Source organism: Xenopus laevis, chromosome 2L (genome assembly GCF_017654675.1).
Source record: "Xenopus laevis strain J_2021 chromosome 2L, Xenopus_laevis_v10.1, whole genome shotgun sequence".
In the NCBI taxonomy this organism is placed as follows: Eukaryota; Metazoa; Chordata; class Amphibia; order Anura; family Pipidae; genus Xenopus; species Xenopus laevis.
The window spans coordinates 177,686,560-177,713,374 of NC_054373.1; the positions used below are offsets into that span (position 1 = coordinate 177,686,560).

The following is a 26,815-nucleotide window of genomic DNA, read 5'->3' on the forward strand; positions in this document are numbered from 1 at the left end:
AAAAACAAAATTTATGTTACTGGTCCTTTGACTTTTAGTATGTTATAGAATGGCCAATTCTAAGCAACTTTTCAATTCATCTTCATTATTTATGTTTTATTGTTTTTGCATTATTTGACTTTTTCTTCTTGTTCTTTTTAGCAAATGAGGGTCACTGTACCCTCAAAAAAACAAAATGCTCTGTAAGGCTACAAATATATTGTTATTACTACTTTTTATTACTCATCTTTCTAGTCAGGCCTCTCCTATTCATATTCCAGTCTCTTATTCAAATCAATGCATGGATGCTAGTCTCATTTGGACCCTAGCAACCAGATTAGTGATGTGGGGGTCATGATTTCCCTGACCCGCACCCGACCGTAACCCCCCCTCCCTTAGCCTCCGCTTCTGACTTCCAGGTTGCTTTTATAGACCCGCCCACCCCGCCGATGATGTCACAAAATGGGCGGAGCGAACAGGTGCAGAGTCTATAAAAGATGAACCGTAGCACCATAATAACGTATGCACGTGCATGTCGGTGCCGGGGGAGGTGAAGCCTGCACAGATGATTTTGCTCCTGCACCCCCTCTCTTTTTTTTGACACCGGTACCACCGGTAAAACCCGTAGGCACACGCATGCACGCGCGGGGGGGCGGGGTGGTGAAGCCGGCACAGATGAGATTTTGTGCCACAGATAAGTTTGCGGTTGGGGGGCCAGGAGGATGGTGTGGGGGCGTCTGAGGCTGTAAGCCCAGTGGGCCCTGGGTCCCCCAGTCCGACACTGCAGGGAACCACTCTCTCCGTGGGACCTCAATTTAGTTCTCAAGGCCTTGCAGGGTCCACGATTCAAACCCATGGCTTTGGTGCCCATGGAGTGGCTTTCTTGGAAGGTGGCCTTTCTACTAGCCATTTTGTCAGAGCGCAGGGTCTTGGAACTAAGTGCTCTTTCATGCCAACCACCCTTCCTGACCTTTCATCAAGATCAGGCTGTTCTATGCACCATTCCCTCCTTTGTGCCCAAGGTAGTCTCTGACTTCCATATCAACCAGGACATTACAGTTCCATAATTTTGCCCTCAAACAAGTTCGCCAAGGAAACTGCTCTTCACGCTCTGGATCCAGTGAGAGCCATTAAGTTCTACCTAGAGACAACAAAGAAATTTCACAAATCATCTTTCCTATTTTGTTATACACTCAGGAGTATCCAGATGGAAGGGAAGCTTACATGGCAGAGGCAAGACTCCTCCAATACTCATCAGGGCCCATTCCTCAAGACGTATCAGCACTTCATAGGCCTTTAGGAACCACACCTCAGACGAACAAGTTTGGAGAGCTGTCACCTGGTCCTCTATTCATTACCAAATTTTATAAGTTTGAGGTAGTTGCGGCATCCGATGCACGCTTCAGCAGGAAGGTCTTACAGGCCGCGGCTTTTTAAAAACGTTGGTCTCACTTCCTCCCACCCTATTCTATGGGACAGCTTTGGTATGTCCCCATGGTCCCTGTGTCCGACAGATATCTGCAAGAGAAAAGGAGATTTTGTATTAGTCACCGTTAAATCCTTTTCTCTTTAGCAGTCTGTGGGACACAGGGCCTCCCACCCGGGAAGTGACTCCTCAGACTTATATATGCCAGTTTCTGTGGTTATTAATGTATATAGTTAAGTTCTCCTTCGTTGTCAATCAAAACTGAGCTCCCCTGCCTATGACTAAGTATCTTCGGATACGAAACGCGTAAGGTTTATTGTTTTAGCTATTCTAATAAAGACTTTTTATTATATCTATTGGTCCATGGAGTGCGTGCTTCTTCGCTATCTATATTAATGTATATAGTTAAGTTCTCCTTCGTTGTCAATCAAAACTGAGCTCCCCTGCAGTGAGGTGGGGGTATAGCAGAAGGGGGAGGAGTTGGCTCTACTTCTAGTGTCCTGCCTCCTGGTGGTAGAAGCTAAACCCCATGGTCCCTGTGTCCCACAGACTGCGAAAGAGAAAGGGATTTAATGGTGAGTAATACAAAATCTCCTTTTCCTTTAGAGTAGATCATCCTTGATCCACCTGGAACACAGGGTTATGTAATAAAAGGCATTGGGGTCATACCATACCATAGCAACCAATCAGTGATTGACTTTTTTTCAGGCAGCTGCAGGTAGAACCATGAATGCAACAATTTGATTGGTTGCCATGGGTTACTGCCCACTGGCAATTTTAATAAATGGCCCCCACTATGTTTGCCCAGGTGCAGTAAACCATAGCAACCAATCGGCAGGTAGAATTTACTGGTCACCTTTTCAAAATGGGGGGGGGGCATCTGTTTTAACAGTCCCTGATAGAATTGCTAGGTTTGTACGAAGGGCTGGTGTTCCCGCTAGGAAAAAACTTCACTAGTCCAGGTAAGTTTGAATCACAAGCTTCCCAGTCAACCCAACTGTCAGATTTGAATTTGCACATGTGCATTGACATAAGATTTGAGGCTTTCCTCCACTTCACCGTCATCATGAGTTGCTGAAGATAACTACTACCCCTTTTTTTGGTTTTTAATATGTAACAAAACAATATGTCCTCTTCCACCCAAACTGGGACATCTGAATCATTTGTTCCGTGTAATGTTAACCACTAGGGTGTAATACAAATGTCCAATTTGGCCTTCTCGGCCCATAATTCACCACATTCTGTATGTTCTTTCTGCAAAAACAGGTATTTAGACCTACGGCGGTTTGGATCCGTCCCCCACGGAGGCTTCGGAATGGGATTTGAACGCTATTTGCAGTGCATTCTGGGTGTAGAAAATATCAAAGATGTCATTCCATTCCCAAGGTTTTCTCATTCATGTCTATTATAAGAACATTAAATGCCCACACTATAAGAATATTCATCATGGTCTCATTCGGGTGGGAAAAAGCTTCATGCAAAATGGAGAGAACCCAGTACTGCAGAATGATTTAAAATCACATTTTTCTGCTTAAAAATATATTTAAAGGAACAGTAACACCAAAAAATTAAAGAGTTTAAAGTAATTCACCTATAATATACAGTAACATTGCACTGGCAAAATAGGAGTGTTTGCTTCAAAAACACTACTATAGTTTATATAAACAAGCGGCTGTGTAGCCATGGGGGCAGCCATTCAAGCACAGTATACACAGTAGATAACAGATAAGTACTACTATAGTTTATATAAACAAGCTGCTGTGTAGCCATGGGGGCAGCCATTCAAGCACAGGATACACAGTAGATAACAGATAAGTACTACTATAGTTTATATAAACAAGCGGCTGTGTAGCCATGGGGGCAGCCATTCAAGCACAGGATACACAGTAGATAACAGATAAGTACTACTATAGTTTATATAAACAAGCTGCTGTGTAGCCATGGGGGCAGCCATTCAAGCACAGGATACACAGTAGATAACATACGTACTACTGTAGTTTATATAAACAAACTGCTGTGTAGCCAAGGGGGCAGCCATTCAAGCACAGGACACACAGTAGATAACAGATAAGTACTACTATAGTTTATATAAACAAGCTGCTGTGTAACCATGGGGGAAACAATTTAAGTACAGGATACACAGTAGATAACAGATAAGTACTACTATAGTTTATATAAACAAGCTGCTGTGTAACCATGGGGGAAGCAATTTAAGCACAGGATACACAGTAGATAACAGATAAGTGTAGCCATAGGGACAGCAGTTCAAGCTGGAAAAGGCACATGTTACATAGCACATAACAGATAAGCCCTGTCCAATACAATGGTGTTTTATCTGTTACCTGCCATGTACTTTTTTATAGTTTTTTTTTTATGATTTGCCTTTTTCTTCTGACCCTTTCCAGCTTTCAAATGGGGGTCACTGGCCCATCTAAAAATACAAATTCTCTGTAAGGCTACAAATGTATTGTTATTGCTACTTTTTATTACTCATATTTCTATTCAGGCCTCTCCTATTCATATTCCAGTCTCTTATTCAAATCAATGGGTGGTTGCTAGGGGAATTTGGACCCTAGCAACCAGACGGCTGAAACTGCAAACTGGAGAGCTGCTTAATAAAAATCGAAATAACAAAAAATCTTTGAAAAATTAAACCCAAATCCAAATTGTCTCAGAATATCACTCTCTACATCCTACGAAAAGTTTATTTAAAGATGAAAAACCCCTTTTAAGGGATGGTGCCATCATAAGATAAGGCAGTTACATGTACCTGAATCCAATATGTAATACGTAGACACTTTTGAGGGTATTTTCTGCTACTCATCTGGCTCATTAGAGCTTAAAAACACAATTGGCCACCCCTGTTTATAAAAGTAAGTCTAGATATACACTCATTGGGGGGTCATTTATAAACACTGGGCAAATTTGCACCTGGGCAGTAACCCATAGGAACCAATCAGATGTTTGATTTCATAGTTCAACGTGCAGCTGGCTGAAAAAGAGTAAATCACTGGTTGCTATAGGTTACTGCCCAGGTGCAAAATTGCCCAGTGTTTTTAAATGAGCCCCATTGTGTCTCATAAGACCCAAAGCAGGATCGCTTTCCCAACAAATGTTGAGTAAAAGCCCCCCCCCCTATTTACAGAGTTGCGTGCAATGAAGTGAGTAAATAATGTGCAGAATTGACCTTATAAAGCGCCAGTTAGAATTGGCACATCGTAATTCCTTCCTCTTTGCATTTCCAGCAAAGGCTGCTCAGCTATATCTGGTAACATTACAAAATAGGATGATTGGGGCATTTCAAAATAGAGATTTATGGGAATTGTTACGGTTTGGTGTTACTGAACGTGTAAAGGAGAAGGAAACTAAACTCACTGGATGGGTGCCAATTTGTTATTCCTCTGCTAGTCAGTCTGATCAATTATTTGCTTAGCCAGGCTCCATTGTTTTAAAGGGGAACTAAAGTCTAAAATAGAAATAGGCTATAAATGCTGTATTTTGTATACAAAACATAAACAAGAACTTACTGCACCACAAGTCTAATCAAACAAATGATTTATGCTTTCAAAGTTGGCCACAGGGGGTCACCATCTTGTAACTTTGTTAAACATCTTTGCAAGACCAAGACTGTGCACATGCTCAGTGTGGTCTGGACTGCTTAGGGATCGTCATAAATTATCAAAACAGCACAAGGCAAATAATATCTGCCAGAAGCCGATACAGCAAGACTGATTAATAATCAGAATATACAGACTGCACTGGGTCCTGTGTTGTCATGTAATCTAATGTGGATTTTATAGTTTTTGTATTGTTTAATACAAACTTTCTCCAACTCTGCAGAACCAGTGGCTGCAGCAAAATAATCCTCCAAATAGAATCCAGTTTATCTGTTTAAATCTGGCTCCATGATCTTTGTCTCTGCAGCTGGAGTTGGAAACAGTAAAGGGGATGTAAAGGCAAAAATAAAATCCAATACAGATCTCTACACAGTCGCCGACTGCTCTACAGGGAAACAAACAAAGCTGCTTGAGTTCTGCATGGCTGGGAAGTAAGGGGGGGGGGCTCCTCCTGCTGTACATAAGTATGATTGTTTCCCTGCTCAGCAGTTAGGGACTGTCTGACAATTCCTATCCTCAGCAGTAAATAAAGGGAGAATTTCACTGCATACAGTCAGGTTTCTTATAAAAACGGTACACATTTTTTAATTAAAGTATGTTGGAAATAGGTTTCTTTTTCATTAAAGAAAGTGAAAATGGGAATACTCCTTTAAAACAAAATACACTAACCTGGGGAGCTTTTGTGTAGAGCACGCTGCTGTCTTCTTCCAGCTCCCACTTCTATTTCTTGTTTTGCAGCTCTCAGGATTGCAATGTAAACTGTTATCCATTTGCTGCTAGGGTTGCTTTACCTTAGCAACCAGTGAGCAGGTTTGCTTTGGAAGATAAATAGTAGAGGACCTAAGAAGAAAAATAAGCAACACCACAAAGCCTTATAGTAAATCTATAAGTTTCTTATAAGTGCTGGGGTTAGTGACCCGTAGAAAACCAGCTTGCATTTCCAGTGGGATGCTGGAAAGAGCTTGAATAGAGAGAATCATTCAAAACCATGCAGAATAAATAACGAAGAGCAATTAAAAAGCTGCTTAGAATAGGTTCAGCTAAAACATATTAAAAGTGTGGTTCACCTTTAAATTTTAGTATGACATAGAATGCCCAGTTCTAAGCAACTTTTCAATTGCCCTTCATTATTTAACTTTTAATTGTTTGCCTTTTCTTCTGAAACCATTCATGTAAATATTTACATATTTTTGTTACGATTTTTAAGATGTTTGAGAAAGATTCCATATTTCTGTAGGACAGGGACACCAGTGCTATTTTGTGACTGCATTGCACACCCCCGTCTCTGTCATCTGAAAAGTACTGAACTTGGGGCAAAGGATGTTCGACAGACAGATAGATAGGTATATAGATATATGTAGAACTAAATCGGCACTAAGCATATGTAGAACCTGCCTGAACCTTGGGTAAAATAACTGGTTTCAGGCCACCCACACACCACTACCGTGCATTGCTGAGGTCCTTGGGTCAATTCCAGCCAGGGCACTGCAAGCAGTTTGTGAGTTCTCCCTGTCTCTGCATGGGTTTCCTCCTACACGAATGCAATGTGAAAAAGGCTTAGGGCACTCTAGAAAGACCAAAAAACATTGATTTAAAAACTAGAAAAACATCATCTCGAGCCTTACGCGTTTCGTGTGCCTGAGAAACTTAAAGGGATACTGTCAATATTTCAAAATTGAATATAAAAAAATCTGTTTGCTCTTTTGAGAAATGGATTCCAGTGCAGAATTCTGCTGGAGCAGCACTATTAACTGATTCATTTAGAAATTTTTTTTTTTCCCCATGACAGTATCCCTTTAAGCCCATGATGAAGTGTTTCAGGGACACGAAATGCGTAAGGTTCGAGATGATTGTTTAAATAAAGATGTTTTTTTCTACTTTTTAAATCAATGTTTTTTGGTCTAATCCACATGTGGCTTTGTAGCGTGCCTAATCCTTTTTCCCATTGCATACAGATTGTCTGCTCCCAGAGCTGAGGGCTTGGCGCAGGAGCACCTGGGCCACCACTCTACCTTGGATGGATGTCTTTATGATTAAAATACATCTTTGAGAATACTATTATTTCCTCCCACACCCCAAATACATAAAGGCTGGTTAATTGGCTCCTGATAAAACTGACCCTAGTGTGTCCTCATGTGCAGGGCCGGAACTAGGGGTAGGCAGAGTAGGCATGTGCCTAGGGCGCAAAGCTGGGAGGGCGCCAGGCACGTACCTCCTCTGTCGCCTACCCCAAGTCCGGTTCCCTTCTCTGGCCGACTCAATGTCGTTTTTGCGATTTGTGCGCTTCTGCGCTTGCCCAGGTTCGCGCATGGGCACTCGAGCACAAATTTGCGCATGTGCAGACGCTCATATTCGCGCATGCACAGAAGCACAAATTCGCGCATGCGCAGAAGCTCAAATTCGCGCGTGCGCACGCAATAAATAGGCGCTGCGACTGCCGGGCCTGCCTAGAGCGCCTGCCCAGCATGGCCCGGCACTGCTCATGTGATAGGGATCTTATATAGTAAGCTCCACTGGGGCAGGGACTGGTGTAAATGATGGATAATTTCTGCTGCAGTGCTGTGAAATATGTTTGTGCTAAGGAAAAGTTTACCAACCCTCAAAAATGTTGAATATTCAACAGACAACAGTAAAAAAAAAAAGTCACAAAGCAAAGACCTAAATGAAACCATTTCTTAGAATTTCAAATATTTGTGCTTGGAATGGTTCGGGTTGAACTGGGCGCAGAAAGAAAGTCAATCACACGCTATTTTAACAAAACCTACACCTACATAAATTCTTCTAACAATGGTTCTAAAAATACAGATACTCTGCAGATACCCAACTGATCTGGGCGTCATTGTTTAGCTACACAACACACACAAATATAAATATGTTCATGGCCTACACACAGTTTCTGTGACACTCCTCCTTACTATAATCCTTGCTGTGCCGGCCTTAAATGTAGTTTAAACTATTTCGCTTTGTTTTGTTTTTTTTATCCTGACAATTTTTATCAGTTTTCAACAATACAATCATTATATGGTATATAATGGTTCAAAACATTGCATACTCATTACATTAGCCAAAATAATATACACACAATTAAACAAACAAACAAACAAACAGAAATAAATAAATAAATAAAGGGTGAGGGTAGTGTAACCTGTATTATATCTGCATGACTCTCAGGGTAATTACCATTCATACAATACATATAAGCTGGAAATAAACTAGATATTGACCTTAGACATCCAAAGTTTTTGAGCTTCCAAAACCGTTTTTTCCCTTAAATTCCTCGGTACTGCTTCTTCATATCCTAAATTGTTGGTCACCTCTCTTTGTACTTGGGTAATACTGGGGACTTCTTGTTTTTTCCAATTTCTAGCAATGAAAAGTCTGCAAGCATTCAGTATTTGGAAAGTCAGAAATTCTATATTTTTATTTGGAAGTTTTCCATATAGATTCAGCAGCATAGCTTCCGGAGACTGTGGAATCAAAGATCTCACATTAAGCCAAAATCTCTGTATTTTGTCACATGACCACCAAATATGGAGCATATCTCCTATGTCCTTGTCACATCTCCAACAGGAATTTGAAGCTCCAGAGTACATTTTTGATAATCTTGAAGGGGTTAGATACCAGTTATATAAGATTTTGTAATAGCACTCTTGATGCGTAACACATCTAGTGAACTGTTGTGTTCTGGAGATAGCCTTTTGCCATTCCTTTATTATAACGTTTTTCTTAAATCTTTGTTCCCATTTAATCATGTGTGGGATTTTCTGTATTTCCTTTGGTTCTCCTAAAAGACCATAAATCTTTGCCATAACTTTTTTTATGCTTGAGCCATCATGGAAGTAGCTTTCAAAGCTCGATAGTGGTCTAAGTTTAGAAAAAGGAAGTGTTGTTATGTAATTCCGTATCAGCAAATATTTGTGAAAGTCATTTTTTTCCATTCTTCAGACACATGAAGGATTTAAGTTGATCTGCACAGTACAAGTCCATTCATTTTAATGGGGCTTTTTTAACCCATGTTGACAAATCAATGTTTAGTATTGGTTCCAAAACTGAAATAGGTGCCATAGGAGATGGAAACGGAGAGCATAGTGTGTTTTCTCTATTATACCTCCATATTCTTATAGCAGTCTTTACAGTTGCAGGTAAGTTCATCAGTTGTCTTTGATTTAATTTTTCATTTGTCCAGAGTATTGTATCTAAGGAAGAGGTTGTCACGGCCGGCACCCAATACCAGAACAAATGCCAAGGACCCTGGTCTCGGCTTCACCAGTAGTGTGACCACCTTTGGGCTTCGGGAGGAGCCCTCAGCTTAATTGGGTGCCACCTGGACTTAACGAGGGGTACAAGGAGAGGAGTTCTGGCTGGCAAAGGGGTACGACCGGATAGCAAGAGTCTTTGGGCAGAAGGTCAAGGACAAGGCGTCAGGTGGAAACGGAACAGACCGGATCAGGACAGGCAGATAACAGAATCGTCAGGCAGGCAAGGGGTCAAAACCAGATAAGCAGACAGACTGGATAAGGCAGAAGGATGGTCAGACTGGCTGGGTCGAGGCAGGCGGATATCAGAATCGTCAAACAGGCAAGGGTCAAACCGGGTGATCAAGCAAGGGGTTAAGCAGGAAGAGTTGTCGTAGGCAGGCAAGGGTCAGGATACAGAATGCAGAGTAGTCAGGAACAGGCTGGGTCAAACACGGATAATCAGTCAGGATAGCAAATTCAGAAACAGGTAGCACAAATCTCAGGAAACCACAGGATATGATCCTATAACGGGCACTGGCTACAGGTCTGAATGGGCCTTAAATAGGGATCCAATTGGCGCCAAAATGTGCACGCTGGCGCAATCACGCCAGCGCGCCTGCGCCTTTAAGAGGCGTGCCGCACGCGCCCTAGTAATCAAAGATGAAGCCGGCAAGGGTAGGATAGGAGCGGCGCAGCGCGCGTCCACGCCAAGGACGCGGCGTGGACCCCGCTGCCCACTAGACCACCAGGGTAAGTTTCTTATAGAGGTGTTCATGAGGGTCCTCTCTATTTCTGACCATTTGGACTGTGAAGATACTGATAATAAGTCTGTAGCCTGGTTCATAATATTGTCTTTGTAGTATTTCTTAATGTTTGGCATTCCAATACCAGCCATAGATCTACTTCTCTGCAGAATACTTGTTGCAACTCTAGGAGTTTTATTGTTCCATATAAATTGGTTGAACATATTAGAAACTTTTAACAAAAAAAGAGGATGGGATTATAATGGGAATAGTACGCAAAACATATATTAATTTTGGAAGCAGTATCATTTTTATCACTGAGATTTTACCCAACCATGAAATAAATAAATGTTTCCATTTGCCTGTTTCTTCTTTCGCTTTGTTTTTAACAGAGATGTGCTAATATCACAGGGTGTGGTTTGATTGGTTAAAAATGACCTGCTACCTACCACAACTTGACTCTGATATGCGTACTTGCAGAGGCCAGCTACTTGCAATACAACTCCCCAGTTGTTCCTCCTTATAATGAATTCCTTATGGTGCTGCTAGGGGGGTTCAGTTGTGCCTCACATAACAGAATAGCTTGGACTTCTTGCTGTATGCTCCTCATCATGAATTCCTTCAAGTGCTGATAGGGAGGCTCAGTTGTGCTTCAAATAACAGAATATCTTGGACTTTGCTTCTTGCAGTGTGCCCCACATCATGAATTCCTCCAGATGTTACTAGGAGGCTCAGTTGTGCCTCATATAACAGAATACCTTGGACTTCTGGTGCTTCTTGCTGTCGCCCCTTATCATAAGTTCCCTCAGGTGCTCATTCATTCATTTTGCCTCCTTGGACTTTGCTTCTTGTATGCTATTAATGCTACTCACAAATTCCTTCCTAAAGTGTTTTTAAACTCTTTGGTGCTAAAATAACTTCCCCTTTAAGTGAAGCCCACTGCTTGTGATTTGTCACTTATATAACTGAGTCAGGCTTGAGGCTTTTACTTCCTGCGAGAAAATAGAAAATATGAAAGGAATATATTTGAATAGTGGTTTGCGCCCACATTACTTTACAGGATCAACGTCAATGAAGGCAGCCAGCAGAGCTGTACATGGGAGGCCAGAAGTTTAAATGGCTATTACAGACTTAAATCTGAAAGGTGTTTAGGACAGGGGAATAGTGACATAGTAATTCTATGTACAGGCTATGAGCAAATTTAATGGGATGTTCCTGCTGAATTGTAAAGGGGATATCAGTGCCACCTACCCATTGGCTGATCAATAGAAGGGTTATGAGAAGTGATAAGGATGCCCACAGCTGGCCAAACAGAGAACCAACAGCAACTTAGTTAAGGCTAAAATAAAAAACTGAAACAGAGTGAAAAATAACTATGCCTTTAATAACATCAGCCAAATTCAGAAATGATAAACGCAAAGGCCTAAACAGAGATGAAAGTGTTAACGTTTAAGTATTAAAATAGTCTCAGTCTGATGACAAAGCTAAGAGCTAAAAGTCTCGACTGTTCCACCTTTGACCATCGCTGCTGAACAGAAACCCAAAAGCGCCATTATCATATCAGGATAGTCCTTATTACTCAGTGGAGACAGAGGTCCAGCCTCTACCGAGTCCTACCCTAAAGCTTGGGTTCTTCTGAGCTGCCCTGGAATGAACTCTTTATATCTCTCAACCTATCATGGTCTGCAAGCTAGAAACAGTTCAAGCACATGACCGAGTTACACTGTACGTTTAGCAATTTTTATTCTTATATTGCTCTTTGTGTGTTTACAGGTAACATTCATTTCGTGCTGTGCATGAATACATCCCTCCCAACTTTTTGGAAGTAAAAAAAGGGACAAAAAAAATTTCAGCAAATATTTTTTGACCACACCCCTTTCTGTGGCCACACCCCTAATTAAAATGTTCATTTTACAAAATTTGGCAGGTTATGAAAGTTTGAAAATAATTCTCCTTATCTAAACTGTTTTTTTTTGTGTCTGGAAATTGTTACAAAGTATCTTAGTTGCACCTGTTAGCTGTTCTGTGCTCTCTGCTAAAAGCCAATTAAGTTAAAAACTTTGTTTCTTTTTCTGGCTGTTTAGTGCAGAGAAAATAGGGACTTTCCAGTACAAATGAGGGACTGCAGGTTGAGCTGTCAAAAGAGGGACTGTCCCTCCGAAAAAGGGACAGTTGGGAGGTATGTGAATAGGCTGCATAATATCAAGTAAGTGTGATATTTATATTTAAAATTGATCTTCAATGCCACGTTGTAGGGCTTTTTGGTCCAAGTCATGAATGTGTATTAACTGTAATACCACTGGAAAATGGATGGATGGGTGTTTATGCATCTGATTAAGGACATCTCCAGATACCATAAGCATAAACACTGTGATTGGTGGTGGTCCTCCTATTATGGGAACTATGGGAGTGTGTAATGTAGTAGGTGGAATAATTATGCCTCTTTGACTCAACTGTAGACCGTTCACACAGAGCTCTTTGCCTCCCACACAAACAACACCCGGCTGTGTTATCTGTAGAGTGGTCACCTGGTTTTAAATACTGGCAACAAAGAAACCCCAGCTTCTTGCACCTGTGTTTCCAACCCATGAACAGACTCCATCATGCATTCTTCTAAATGACAAGGTGGAACGTTTGCATCCAATCTGCCTAAAGCCTTTCAGCACCACTCACTGGAACACAAACATGTTGAGGGATGTCATTGTCTCCAGCCTTGAAACCAGGTGTCTCCATAGAGCTTGACCAAGTCATGGGTGGCCTCAATATCCCAAACCCCATCCCGAACATCAAAGGCACTCATCCCTACCTGTGGTTCCATGCTCAGACAGCTGCCCTACCGATGGGAAGCTAGAATGATCCATGTTTCTCGTGTATCTTCTGTGAGGAACCAAAAGCAGGTCCCAGTGCGGGTGGTGGAGACAAGTTTGGAAGGATGTCAATGCTGACTTCACTTTTAAACTTTTAGGAATGTGAACAGCGACCCAAGTTGGTTGTTATTTTAATAAATTAACATGCAGGTGTGATGTCCCATTTGAAACACTGACTAGTGGAAACTTACCCTTTAACTCGAAACAGAAGCTCCAGCCAATAAAATAGTTACTCGTCAAACAAAAACATGGAAGTCCTCAGTGTGGTTTTTCAATCTGCAAATACTCCTATCAGACACTAGATAAGATAAGGGATAAAACAAGCACATAAAAATCAGGAGCCAGATGCTGCCTGGGAAATAAAGATATACTGAATTAGTTGCTAGGCAAGTACATTGAGGAAAGGAACCCAATACAGGTATGGGACCTGTTATCCAGAATGCTTGGGACCTGTGATTTTCTGGTAACACTTAAAGGAGAACTAAAGCTTAATCAAAGAAGTAGCTAGAAATGTTATACATTATCTTTTGTGCTTCTGTAACAGCCCAAGGCAACCACAGACCTTTAGCGGTAAAGATCTGTGTCTCCAAAGATGCCCCAGTAGCTCCCCATCTTCTTTTCTGCTGATTCACTGCACATGCTCTGTGCTGCTGTCACTTACTGAGCTTAGGGACCCACTCACAATATACAGTACACATAGAATAGAAATGTCACAATATAAGGTTGATTAGTAATTAATACAGATAACTACTACATGGCAGCACAGAAACCAGTGCAATTAGCATCAGAATTTAATAATCAGCAAACCTGTAGCATCAGCTTATATTACAGGGGAAGCTCATTTTCTGCTGGATAATTAGTGACGAGCCCTAAGCTTAGCTTCTCAACAGCCAATCAGAGCCCACTGAGCATGTGAGTGTCACAGACACTTTCCAAGATGGTGACCCCCTGTGACAAGTTTGAAGTCCTGGATCGTTGCTGCTATTGACAAGCTGAAACTTTAGCCTCGTGCAATAAGTTCACTATATAAAATATGGCAATTTTAGCCACATTCAATTTTAGGGTTTGTTTTGCCACCAGTAAGGATTACTTATTGCATATCTTAGTTAAAATAAATTAACAGAGAAAAAGGAAACCATTTTGAAATCATTTAAGAATTATTTGATAAAAATGGAGTCTAAGGGAGATGGCCTTCCCAAAATTGAGCTCTCTGGATAATGGGTTTCAGGGTACTGGATCCCATACCTTGCCCAAACAAAAACCTTTGGGATGAACACTTGGAATGGAAAAAGAAAGGTGAACCATCAAAATGAATATAATAAAATTAAAACAAAAGTGCCAACCGCTGGTCATTAATGCTGCCGCCTCCTGACATTTGGAAGAAAATAGAAGAGGAAAATCTCGATGCTTCTCATCTGACATTTTTCTGCCCCTTTCTAATCAGAGCTTCTCCTCTTCTTCTGAAATTTTCTCCCGACTGTTAGATGGCAGAACTGACCTGCAAGTGGCGCTGTTGTGTTGGCAATACAGTACTGCAGCGGGTCGGGTACCAGCGGGTTACCTGCAAAAAAAGTGGACACCCTGCAGAATGAGGGAAGGATTTTCAGCTGCGGGTATAGCTGCGGGTCGGGTTGCTGGTCTCATCTAAATTTCTTATCTTATGTAATATTGTCTATATTTTACTCCTTTTAAAGTTTTACAAAACTTGTTTCTGTCCCGCCCACTTTTGATGATGTCACTTCCGCTTTGATGGTGGTTGGCGGGTCAGGTTGCGGATAAAGTAGTTGTGGACCCGGGTCGGGTAGCGGATCAAAGTAGGTAAATAAGCGGTTTGGGTCGCAGGCTGCGGGGTCAGGTCTGGGTATTAGAAATAGGTTCTGCGCAGGACTCTAGTTGGCAGTTTAAAAATGCCAATATCTTGAATTCTTGAAAAAAAAATCAGTGTAAATTGCAAAAGTGCTCAGAAGAGAGCTTACTTTCATTAGCAATGGGTTTATTCATTTCCTTACCCCAGGAGAGGAGAGCAGCCCACTACGAATTCCCCCCCGTGTCCCAGTGGGCTGTTTTCACCCCTTTAATTAAATACATTTTAGAAAGTTTGGGGATGGATTACCAGTATAGGCTGAGAAGGAGAGCCTTCAACTAAAATTAGTAATGACAGAAATAAAAAAAAAATCTAAAAATAAAGGAAAACGGCCTTATTTCAGCAAATATTTTATCCTTAGTGGCAAAAATAACTCCGATGTTCCTTTTTTTTAATAAATGGGAAAGCATAAGACAATGAGTCCTGTGTGAAGCAGAGGTCACAGGCTCTTTTGCAACCTGGATTCTGTCTGATTCATACCCATAGTCTCAGCCGTAGCCCAAATAGTGTTGCACAGTCAAATGTTCTTATGTCACGTGAAACGGGCAAGAAAATGAGGCAACTCCTGGGACCTTGGATGCGACTTCTGAGTAGCACCGGGCAACTGTCTCTAATCTGTCTGCTTTATAATCCAGCAAAGTGATTTGCTGCCTTTCATTTACTTTGCAGCGGCCAATTACTTTAAAGAGGCGATTCACCTTTGAGTTAAAGGATCAGTAACATAAAAAAAATTGTTTATTTGCAACGAAAAAAACAACATCAATACAGTTTTAACTTTAAAATCGCAAAGCTTTTATTAAGAAAAAACTTACCGATTCTCTGCCTGCGCTCCTCTTCAGAAACGGCGACAGGGCGACGGTCCATTGTGCGGCGCTCGATTTCTCCTCCTTCTGCCTTCAATAAGAGAGAGCCAGGGAGGAGAAATCGAGTGTTGCACGATGAATGGTCGCCCTGTCGCCATTTCTGAAGAGGAGCGCAGGCAGAGAATCGGTAAGTTACTTCTTAATAAAAGCTTTGCGATTTAAAAGTTAAAACTCTATTGTTGTTGTTTTTTTGTTGCAAAAAAACATTTTTTTTTTCTAAAAAAAATTCTGTTACTGGTCCTTTAACTTTTAGTATGGCTAATGAATGGCTAATTCTAAGCAGATTTTCAATTGGCCTTCATTTTTTCTTTTTTTATAGTTTATGAATCATTTGCCTTCTTCTTCTGATTCTTTCCAGCTTTCAAAAGGGGGTCACTGACCCATCTAAAAAAAACAAACAAATGCTCAATAATGCCACTAACTTATTGTTATTGCTACTTTGTATTACTCATCTTTTCATTCAGGCCTCTCCTATTCATATTCCAGTCTCTCATTCAAATCAATGCATGGTTGCTAGGGTCAGATTCCTAAAACTGCAAACTGGAGAGCTGCTGAATAAAAAGCTAAATAACTCAGAAACAAACAAATAATAAAAAATGAAAACCAATTACAAATTGTCTCAGAATATCACTCTCTGCATCATATTAACAGTTAATTTAAAGGTGAACAACTGCTTTTTTAAAGTCCTCTCATGGATTTTAGCATGGAGTACCCCCCACCAACCTATGGTCCTTTAACTGTTATTGAAGTGCAAGCTCCTTTGGCTGTAGAGCAGGGATCCCCAACCTTTTGAGCCTGTGAGCAACATTCAGAAGTAAAAGGAGTTGGAGAGCAACACAAGCATGAAAAATGTTCTTGGGTGCTGTGATTGGCCATTTGGTAGCCCCTATGTGGACTGGCAGCCTACAGGAGGCTCTGTTTGGCAGTACCCCTGGTTTCTATACAACCAAAACATGTTTCCAAGACTAAAATTCAAAAATAAGCACCTGCTTTGAGGCCACTGGGAGCAACATCCAAGGGGTTGAAGAGCAACATGTTACTCACGAGCTACTGGTTGGGGATCACTGCTGTAGAGGGTGCTGGGGAATGATTAGATGGAGTCTAATGAGTTTCTGCTGAATAGTACTGATCAGTAACTTTACTGAACCTGTTACATACAGTCCCCCATTATATACTGGGGTCCTGGCCAATTAATCACCCTAATTTGGACCCCTGGAAGTGTTTTAGGGTGGGTTGAATCTAAGAAATATGGTGGTTGATGGAACAGGTCAGTCCTTGATTGTGTTGTTGGTAATAACCAGGCAGACTTTTATAAAGCAATGTCCTGCGTCTGCCCTATAATTATCTTGCACTGGCCCCCTCCCCAAAAATATGCAGGTGTCCTTTGTACCTTTAATCAGACTGCTGAGTGGAGAGATGACCCTACTGTTAAAAGATCTGTCTCTGTTGTTCATAAGTAAAACAACAAAAAAAACAAACATGGACAGGCCTGAAAATAAAAATCATCATTTTTATTAAATTACAGGTGTGCATGTTGTATAAACGGGCACTAGATGGCGCATTAACTGAGTATAAACTCAACTTGATATCTCAGCGGAGCAGCAGCACAAGAACCCACCGAATTATGTGCAGCTCTATGAAAAATGCCTGATTCCTTATGTGATAGTAACAGGTAGGCTGCAGACTACACTGATTATTGTGCAGCCGTGTCAGATTTAATATGTAGCTAAATGATTCCTTAGTAGCCAATCACTCCATTGTAGGGGTGAGGGCTTACTGTTCTATGCTGCACTTAAAGGAGAATTCAACACAAACGTTAAAAAACTCCTACCCCCCTACCCTACATAGACCCCCCTCCCCCCCAAGCCCAATTGTTACCCCGGGCAAATGCCCCTAACGTTTTACTTACCGCTCGGTGCAGATTCAGGCATCGGAGTTTATGGGCACCATCTTGTTCTCTTCGGAAATCTTCGCAATAAGACTGGCGTGGCGGCGCAAGCAATTTTCTGTTTCGCAATAACTGCGCATGCGCTAAAACTCACGCAAATGTCCGAAACGCCGGTCTCATTCCGTGGATTGCTGAAGATGGCGCCTGTGAACATGTCCGGGCTAACATTTAGACTGGGGGAGGGGGGTCTATGGATTTTTAACATTAGTGGTTCACCTTTAAGTTAACTTTTAGTATATTATAGAATGGCTAATTCTAAGTAACCTTTCATCTGACCTTCTATTTTTCTTTTTTATAGTTTTTGAACTATTTGCCACTTTCTGGCTCTGTACAGCTTTCAAATGGGGGTCACTGACCCCCATCTAAAAAAAACAATGCTCTGGAATGCTACAAACAAGGCCCTCTCCTATTCATATTCCAGTCTCTTGTTAAAATCAATGCATGTTGCTAGGGTCATTTGTATTCTAGCAACCAGGTGGCTGAAAATGCAAACTGGAGAGCTGCTGAATAAAAAGCTAAATAACTCAAAAACCACAAATAATAATAAAAAAAAAATGAAAACCATAAATATTCTCAGAAGATCACTCTCTACGTCTTGCTAAAAGTTAATTTAAAAGGCAACAACCCCTTTAGAATTGCAGCAAATGTCCTCTTTCATGCACATCCCAGTTAGTGGATGTAGGGCTCTTACAGACGAGCGTTTGAAGCTGCGCTCCCCTGCGTTCCGTTCCGTTTTTTTGCGTTCAGCCGCAGGGGAGCGCAGGAGTAGACGCATTCAGTTTTTTTCAATGGGGCTGTACTCACACAGGCGCATGTAGGCACCCAAAGCAGGAAAAATGCAGCATGTTGTGTCTCAACCTGCGTTCAGCGCCTACATGCGCCTGTGTGAGTACAGCCCCATTGAAAAAAACTGAATGCGTCTACTCCTGCGCTCCCCTGCGGCTGAACGCATAAAAACGGAACGCAGGGGAGCGCAGCTTCAAATGCTCGTCTGTAAGAGCCCTTATTCTAATGCAATGGCAGTGTCAGAATGAATTGCATCCAATCCTATCCAATCTGATCTGTTGGAGCATGAGCTCCATCCTCATGCAGATCAGATACACATCAGTTTCTATGGGACTCATCAGCATCAGTCCCAGCAACATGTGGTTCTTGTGTTTGATTCCAGCCTTTGCGTTAACTTCTAGTATGATGTAGAGAGGGATATTCTGAGACAATTTGCAATTGGTTTTCATTTTTTATTATTTGTGTTTTTTGAGTTGTTTAGCTTTTTATTCAGCAGCTCTCCAGTTTGCAGTGTCAGCAATCTGGTTGCTAAAGTCTAAATGACCCTAGCAACCATGCATTGATTTGAATGAGGATGTGGAATATTAATAGGGGAAGGTCGGAACCGAAAGATGAGTAATAAAAAGTAGCAATAATAATAAATATGTAGCTTAAGGGCTCTTACACACGGGCGGTTTTTCCTCCCCTCCGTTGCGCTTTTTTTCGGTTCAGCCGCAGGGGAGCGCAGCAGTAGACGCACTCAATTATTGTGAAGGGGGCTGTACTCACACAGACGCATGTATGCGCCAAATGCAGATGAAATGCAACATGCTGCGTCCCAACCTGCGTTTGGCGCATACATGCGTCTGTGTGAGTACAGCCCCCTTCACAATAATTGAGTGCATCTACTCCTGCGCTCCCCTGTGGCTGAAGCGCAGGTAAAACCACCCCTGTGTAAGAGCCCTTAGAGAGAATTTGTTTTTAGATGGGGGTCAGTGACCCCCTTTTGAAAGCTGGAAAGAGGCAGGAGAAGAAGGCAAATCATTCATAAACTATAATAAATATAAAAAAATTAAAAAAAATAATGAAGACCAATTAAAAATTTGCTTAGAATTGGCCACTAAAAGTTAACCTGGAGGTTAACCACCCCTTTAACGTGCTGTCGGTGGGTGCTGGGAGTTGTACTTCAACAATTAAAGGTTGCCATTATTTTGCCCGACTGCTGATATGTTGAATAATTTCTCCTACAGCTGCTTCTCTACAGAGCCCATTATATACAGGCACCCCCCTACAGACCTCCTTTGCTATTAGGATATATTGTTTCTGACCTCACTAACTCCCATTATAATAATTATAAATAATCAAATCAAATATTATTATTATTATTATTATAAATCCATTTCAGTACTAGGTTGTGCTTTAAGCGGGGGGGGGGGGTTAACCACTTGGTTTCCTGACTCAGCAAAGGCGTTGTCAAACTCCCTGCAAGGGTTAAAAGCTAAGGCTGGCTGGCCACGCCCACTTTTGACATATGGGTGTGGCCAGGCTGCAATGCTCTGGGAGACACAGACACAGGCAGTTTCCTGCTTCCCAAAGCAGCTGTGAGTGAGACAAGAGGGGACAGCAGCACCCAGGAGGAAGGCACAGTGAGGCTACTGTCTCTGGCACAGAGGGGCTACTGTCCTTGTGTAGCTTGGGACACAGGCAACCCATAGCCACCCAGGCTACTGTAACTGCACGGAACAGACTGGGACCCCCTGATGGTACTTTAATTGCAGCTAGGGTTATCTGGAATAAAATACCGGCTTTCCTATATATTTATCTTTTTTCCCCTATTAATAATATTGGGATCAACCATCATTTTCACCGGCCGGGTGGCAACCCTAATTGAAGGAAACCGAGAGAGAGATGCCCCCCATGGAACTGTAACTAATGGAAAGTGAGTGAGCCGGAGCCGGTTGAGGTCTCAATGCTGCCGGACTAACAGAGCAACAAGGAGGCGCCTTATTCCCAGGATGAGCGGAGGAGAAGTGCTTTACTGCGGCTGGCTACGAAAATCTCCCCCAGAGAAGAAGTTGCGCAGATATGTGAGTAAATGGGGAGTATTTGGGCAGGGGAGCTGCGATCATGGGGCTGTGTGTTTGCTGCTCGGTAGTGAGAACCCACAGTGCACGGTGTGTATGAGTTTGTCAGCTGGGGGGGTGCACCTGTCACAGGTGAGCACAACTGAAACTGTAAACACAAGTGGGAGGAGCCACATTAATTATTAACCCGATGTGTGTCGGATTCCAGTTATGACTCAGCGGGGGCAGCACTTTGCGCTGTCGGGATTTCTGTTTCCCTTTCTTGTTCTTCCCTGTGAGCAGCTGTTTGCGCCAGTGACGTCCCAGAAGCGAGGAAAATGCGCCTCTATCCCATGTGCTTTATTATCATTATTATATAGTGAATAAAGTACCCCCTCTTGTAAATTATAAGGATATTATAAATTACCGGGGAGTCTCATGACCATATAAAAACACGGTCTTTATTTATTATAATACACAAGATTCAATGAGTCATGTTACGGAAATGACATCACTGCTCACCATTTATAACTGATGACATCAGTATTCACTATTATAACTAATGACATCACTAGTCACTGTTTATAAGGATATGAATTACAAGATATTCATGGCTTTTTGTGTATTATATAGTGAATAAAGTACCCCCTATTGTAAAATAAAAGAATATTATAAGTCAACAAAGAGTTCCATGACCGTATAAAAACACAAGGCCGAAGGGGTACTTTATTATTATAATACACAAGATTCAGTGAGTCATGTGACATAAATTACATCACTACTCACCATTTATAACAATTGACATCAGTACTCACTATTATAACTAATGACATCACTAGTCACCATTTATAACTGATGATATCAGTACTCACCAATATAACTAATGACATCACTAGTCACCATTTATAACTGATGATATCAGTACTCACTAATATAACTAATGACATCACTAGTCACCATTTATAACTGATGATATCAGTACTCACTAATATAACTAATGACATCACTAGTCACCGTTTATAAGGATATAATTTACAAGATATTTATGGCTTTTTGCGTATTATATAGTGAATAAAGTACTCCCTATTGTAAAATAGAAGGATATTATAAGTCAACGAGGAGTTCCATGACCATATAAAAACACAAGGCTGAAGGGTTACTTTATTAATTATAATACACAAGATTCAGTGAGTCATGTGACAGATATGACATCACTACTCACCGTTTATAACAGATGACATCACTACTCACCGTTTATAAGGATATCATTTGCAAGATATTCATGGCTTTTTGTGTATTATAATTACTATTATTATTCTAATCAGCTACAAACATAAATACTGCCCTGCTGGTTTATAGTGCGACTTTCTCTTCCGCGACATAGAACAGGGGTTCTCTATAAGACTTTATGGTGAGAATACTTGGGATTAAGAGGAAGCAGCTTTTGGGGGGGGGGGTTGAGTAGCAAAAGGAACAATATTGGCTCTTATATGACAGAGTTTTTAGTAGAGTCAATAGTGGGGGTCATTTCTAAAGTTCGCTCGGCGCAAATTTAGTCGCAAATGGTTGTATTGCCCATGTTTTTCCCTGAACGCTAATATATTGCACTGTTGTACCCATCTTTCTGGTTTTTGCAAATTCGCATTGTGAATAAATTTTCCGCTGTTGAGACGAGTGTTTGCTCGAGTGCGCCCATAGCGTTGATGGTAAGTTCGCAAATAGCAAAACTGTTTTGCCAATATTTTGTCCGCCACCAAAGTTGTGGCATAATTCAAAGCAGCGTGGGCACATAAATAGTCGCAATTTGCGATTTTTGACATTTTTAAAAAGCTCTTATAGACATTTGCATTGTGAAAAAAAAATCGTAATTCTGTTTGCACACGCGTATTCAGCTTTATAAATGTAACCATGCGCAGGGCAAATATATTCACTGTGCGAACCAATCTGCCCTGCGCGAAGTTTATAAATGAGCCCCAGTCAGTACATTTATCAGCAGTGTCACTTTTTTTTTTCCAGCATGCAGGGGATTCTGGGAATTGTAGTTCAGCAATAGCAGGAGGGCTGCAGGTTGGGCATTTCTCACTCCCTTGATATAAATGATGCAGCTAACTCTACTGACCGCCCTGAGTGTGTAATATATGGGCCTCCGGGGAAATAGAGTTTAACCCTTTATAAGGTAATTGCTCTGTGTTTTCATCTGGATCTGGAGGTTATTACTGATCAGCCATATAAACCAGTAGCAAGCAGAAGGGATGCTGGGAGTTGTCCCGTGTAGCGGTTTTGTTGCCTCACCCATGGGCGACAGCACCCAAGAATACCATCTTCTCTGCCTGTGTTTAAATTGCTGTCATTTTGCTGCCATTACAAGATATTTCTGTAACAACGCATTTCCTCATCTGGACACCCACTTAATATTTATTTCTCTGTGCTATTGAGTCATGTGATAATCCCTCGGCCATACTGGACTCCTCTCTCTTATTCCTGAAGTTCTGCAGCAGCTGCAGGATAGACTGGCTAAACAGCGGTGTGTGTGATGCACCTTTGTGCACAGACTGTTTTGGGATCACCCATTATCACGTGCCGTATGTCTGCTACCTCCACCCCTGATGGACAGATGGATTTCATGTCTCATTACCAAAGTATAACTTTGCTCTTTATTAGGCTGAAGCTTTTCCATTTCCCAGCATCCCCCATGGGCTGATTATTCCTTAATTGTATCTTATAATGGACCGACGTCTTGACCTTGACTGATTGTTCTTGTTGGTAAATAAGTAATATTGACTCTTTACTTAAAGGGATACTGCCATGGGGAAACATGTTTTTTTTTCTTCAAAACACATCAGTTAATAGTGCTGCTCCAGCAGAATTCTGCATTGAAATCCATTTTTCAAAAGAGCAAACAGATTTTTTTATATTTAATTTTGAAATCGGACATGGGGCTAGACATATTGTTTGTTTCCCAGCTGCCCCAGTCATGTGACTTGTGCTCTGATAAACGTCAGTCACTCTTTACTGCTGTACTGCAAGTTGGAGTGATATCACCCCCTCCCTCCCCCCCAGCAGCCTAACAACAGAACAATGGGAAGGTAACCAGATAGATTACAAGATAACAGCTCACTGGTAGATCTAAGAACAGCACTCAATAGTAAAATCCAGGTCCCACTGAGACTGATTCAGATACATTAAGTAGGAGAAATAACAGCCTGCCAGAAAGTAGTTCCATCCTAAAGTGCAGGCACAAGTCACATGACTGGGGCAGCTGGGAAACTGAAAATATATCTAGCCCCATGTCAGATTTCGAAATTGAGAAATGGATTTCAGTGCAGAATTCCGCTGGAGCAGCACTATTAACTGATGCTCTGTAAGGCTACACATTTAGGGGGTTATTTCCTAAAATCCAAATTTATCTCATTATTTAAATAAAAAAAACACAGCCAAGCTCCCATACCTTATTTGTTAATAAAAAAGTTTGATTTAATCGATTCGGGAAAAGACCCGATAAAATCGAGTGAACACCCGTATTGTACGATTCCCCAAAAACCCAGAATTTTTGGGATTTTTGCCCAAAAAAGCCCAAAATCGTCAGATTTTCGGGCTAATTCCAGCGCAGACCACAGAAACTTCCAAATAAGATAGGGACCTCTGCCATTGACTTATATACAATCTCGGCAGGTCTAAGATGGCGGATTTTTGGATTCAGGCTTTTTGCAGTGTGGGCTTTAATAAATTACGAGTTATTAAAAAAGCTGAAAAAATTCGAATTACGCCCAAATAACCTCAGCCAGATTCAAAGTTTAACAAAAAAAAAACCCTTATTGTTATTGCTTCTTTTTATTACTCATCTTTCTATTCAGATCTCTCCTATTCATATTCCTGTCTCTTATTCAAATCAATGCATGGTTGCTAGGGGAATTTGGACCGTAGCAACCACATTGCTGAAATTGCAAACTGGAGAGCTGCTGAATAAAGAGCTAAAAAACTCAAAAACCACAATAAATAAAAAATGAAAACCAATTGCAAATGGTCTCAGAATATCACTTGCATACTAACAGTTCATTTAAAGGTTGGACCAACCTTTTAAAACTCTTCTTTACCCTATGACATTGCTGCTGATGGTAAAGTCTTTGCCCTACTGACTCCCAACCCAGATATAGGCCAGTGTATTAGTTGTCATTTTTTATTGGGGGGTGGGGGGTCTGAGACCCCTCAGGGAATTGTTCTTTAATGCTGTAACAGGAGAGGATTAGAGAGCCCCCTCCCACCCTGCAAATGCAGGAACCCTCCATCAATACATTCTGCATCTCATCATTGTGTCTGCTGGATCAATACTGACCTGATCTTGTTTCACTCACCCTGTTCTACTGTGTGTAATGTTACTCCTATTAACCACTTCTACACTGGACTGACACTCCTATTAAAGGAACAGGAACACCAAAAAATGTAAATGTTTTAAAGTAATGAAAATATCATGTAGTGTTGCCCTGCACTGGTAAAACTGATCTACTTGCTTCAGAAACACTACTATAGTTCATATAAACAAGCTGCTGTGTAGCAATGGTGGAAATTGAAAAATGGCTATATGGCACAGGTTAAATAGTGGATAACAGATAACACCATTAGACAGACAGAGCTTATTTGCTATCTGATGTGTAACCTGAGCCTTTTCTTCTTTGAATGGCTGCACAGCAGCTTGTTTATATAAATTATAGTAGTACTTATCTGTTATCTACTGTGTATCCTGTGCTTGAATGGCTGCCCCCATGGCTACACAGCAGCTTGTTTATATAAACTATAGTAGTACTTATCTGTTATCTACTGTGTATCCTGTGATTGAATGGCTTCCCCCATGGCTCCACAGCAGCTTTTTTATATAAACTATAGTAGTACTTATCTGTTATCTACTGTGTATCCTGTGATTGAATGGCTTCCCCCATGGCTCCACAGCAGCTTGTTTATAAAAACTATAGTAGTACTTATCTGTTATCTACTGTGTATCCTGTGCTTGAATGGCTGCCCCCATGACTACACAGCGGCTTGTTTATATAAACTATAGTAGTACTTATCTGTTATCTACTGTGTATACTGTGCTTCAATGGCTGCCCCTATTGCTATATAGCAGCTTATTTATATAAACAATAGTAGTGTTTCTGAAGCAAACACACCCATTTTACCAGTACAGGGCAACACTGCATTATATTTTCATTACTTTAAAACACTTTTATTTTTTGACGTTACTGTTCCTTTAACCACTTCTCCACTGCACTGAGCATAACTTCCATTTCAGCCCTTGAGTCTCTGAGAGTCATGATAGAGGGAGCTGGAACTACAATAAAAATGCTATATATATCTAATAATCACATTTATTATTATTATTATTATTATTATTATTATTAAAGCATGGCTATCCTGGAGCCCCCATGCATATTTCAACTGCAGTGGTGTTGTTTCCTCTGCCTTACTGATACTGATCACTCTGCTAACTGATCCTGGCAAGAGAGCATGAGAGCAATCTGGTGGCTAGGGTCCAAATTCCCCTAGCAACCATGCACTGATATGAATAAGAGACTGGAATATGAATAGGAGAGGCCTGAATAGACAGATGAGTAATAAAAAGTAACAATACATTTGTAGCTTTACAGAGCATTTGTTTTTTAGATGGGGTCAGTGACCCCATTTGAAAGCTGGAAAAAGAAGAAGGCAAACAATAATTCAAAAACTGTAAAATTAAGCCCAATTGAAAGTTGCTTAGAATTGGCCACTCTGTAACATACTAAAAGTTAGTTCAAAGGTGAACCGCCCCTTTAAGAAAGCATACTTATATACATATGGATGTCGATGCAAGTTCCTGCCTTCGTTTACATAATTCAGTTAAAGAGACATTTTCCAGGGATGTGTAGAAACATAAGTGGTGCAGGGCCCCTATAGGGCCACAGTCTGGCAGTTGCATCGTTACACTGTATCCTCTCCGACTTCCATATTAAACTCCTTCAGCTCCTAGTGCTGATCCCTGCCCTGTAACTTCATATTAAATTCCATTCTTTGTAAATGTCACTGGTAGCCGATATTAGAAAGCAGTTGCCGCCTATGAATCAGCTGAAAAATATTCCTAACCCAGGGGATTTCAGTATTTATTTATTTTTTTACTGCAGATGTAACTGAGATCATGTAAGTCCGGAGCAATCGAGTGTTGGCTTTGGCTCTATCAGGCCCAGGGCTGCAGATGGGATTGGCTGCTTGAGGGTTAAATAAGGAAATCCTGTCAATTTAGGGATAAACACTCACACTCCACCCAGATAAGCAGTGAGCCAGGGTGGGGTACGGCATCTTCCAGATGTTTGAATCGAGCCTGAGACATTCGCACTGGTCTCTATTATATATGTCATTATACAGTGTGAGTTGCAGTTACACAACAATTGGCCTCCTCAAGGCTGCCGGGCCACAA

At 41.2% G+C, this 26,815-nt stretch overlaps 1 protein-coding gene across 1 annotated transcript in view; it reads left to right on the plus strand.

The window, feature by feature from the left end:
* Positions 1-19,850: 19,850 nt before the first annotated feature.
* gab2.L (GRB2 associated binding protein 2 L homeolog) overlaps positions 19,851-26,815 on the plus strand; it is a 102,497-nt gene continuing 95,532 nt past the window's right edge. Inside the window, exon 1 of the mRNA XM_018247789.2 lies at positions 19,851-20,397. Within this exon, the coding sequence (XP_018103278.1) occupies positions 20,326-20,397 (72 nt within the window). The 5' untranslated portion in view covers positions 19,851-20,325. The remainder of the gene's footprint in view (positions 20,398-26,815) is intronic.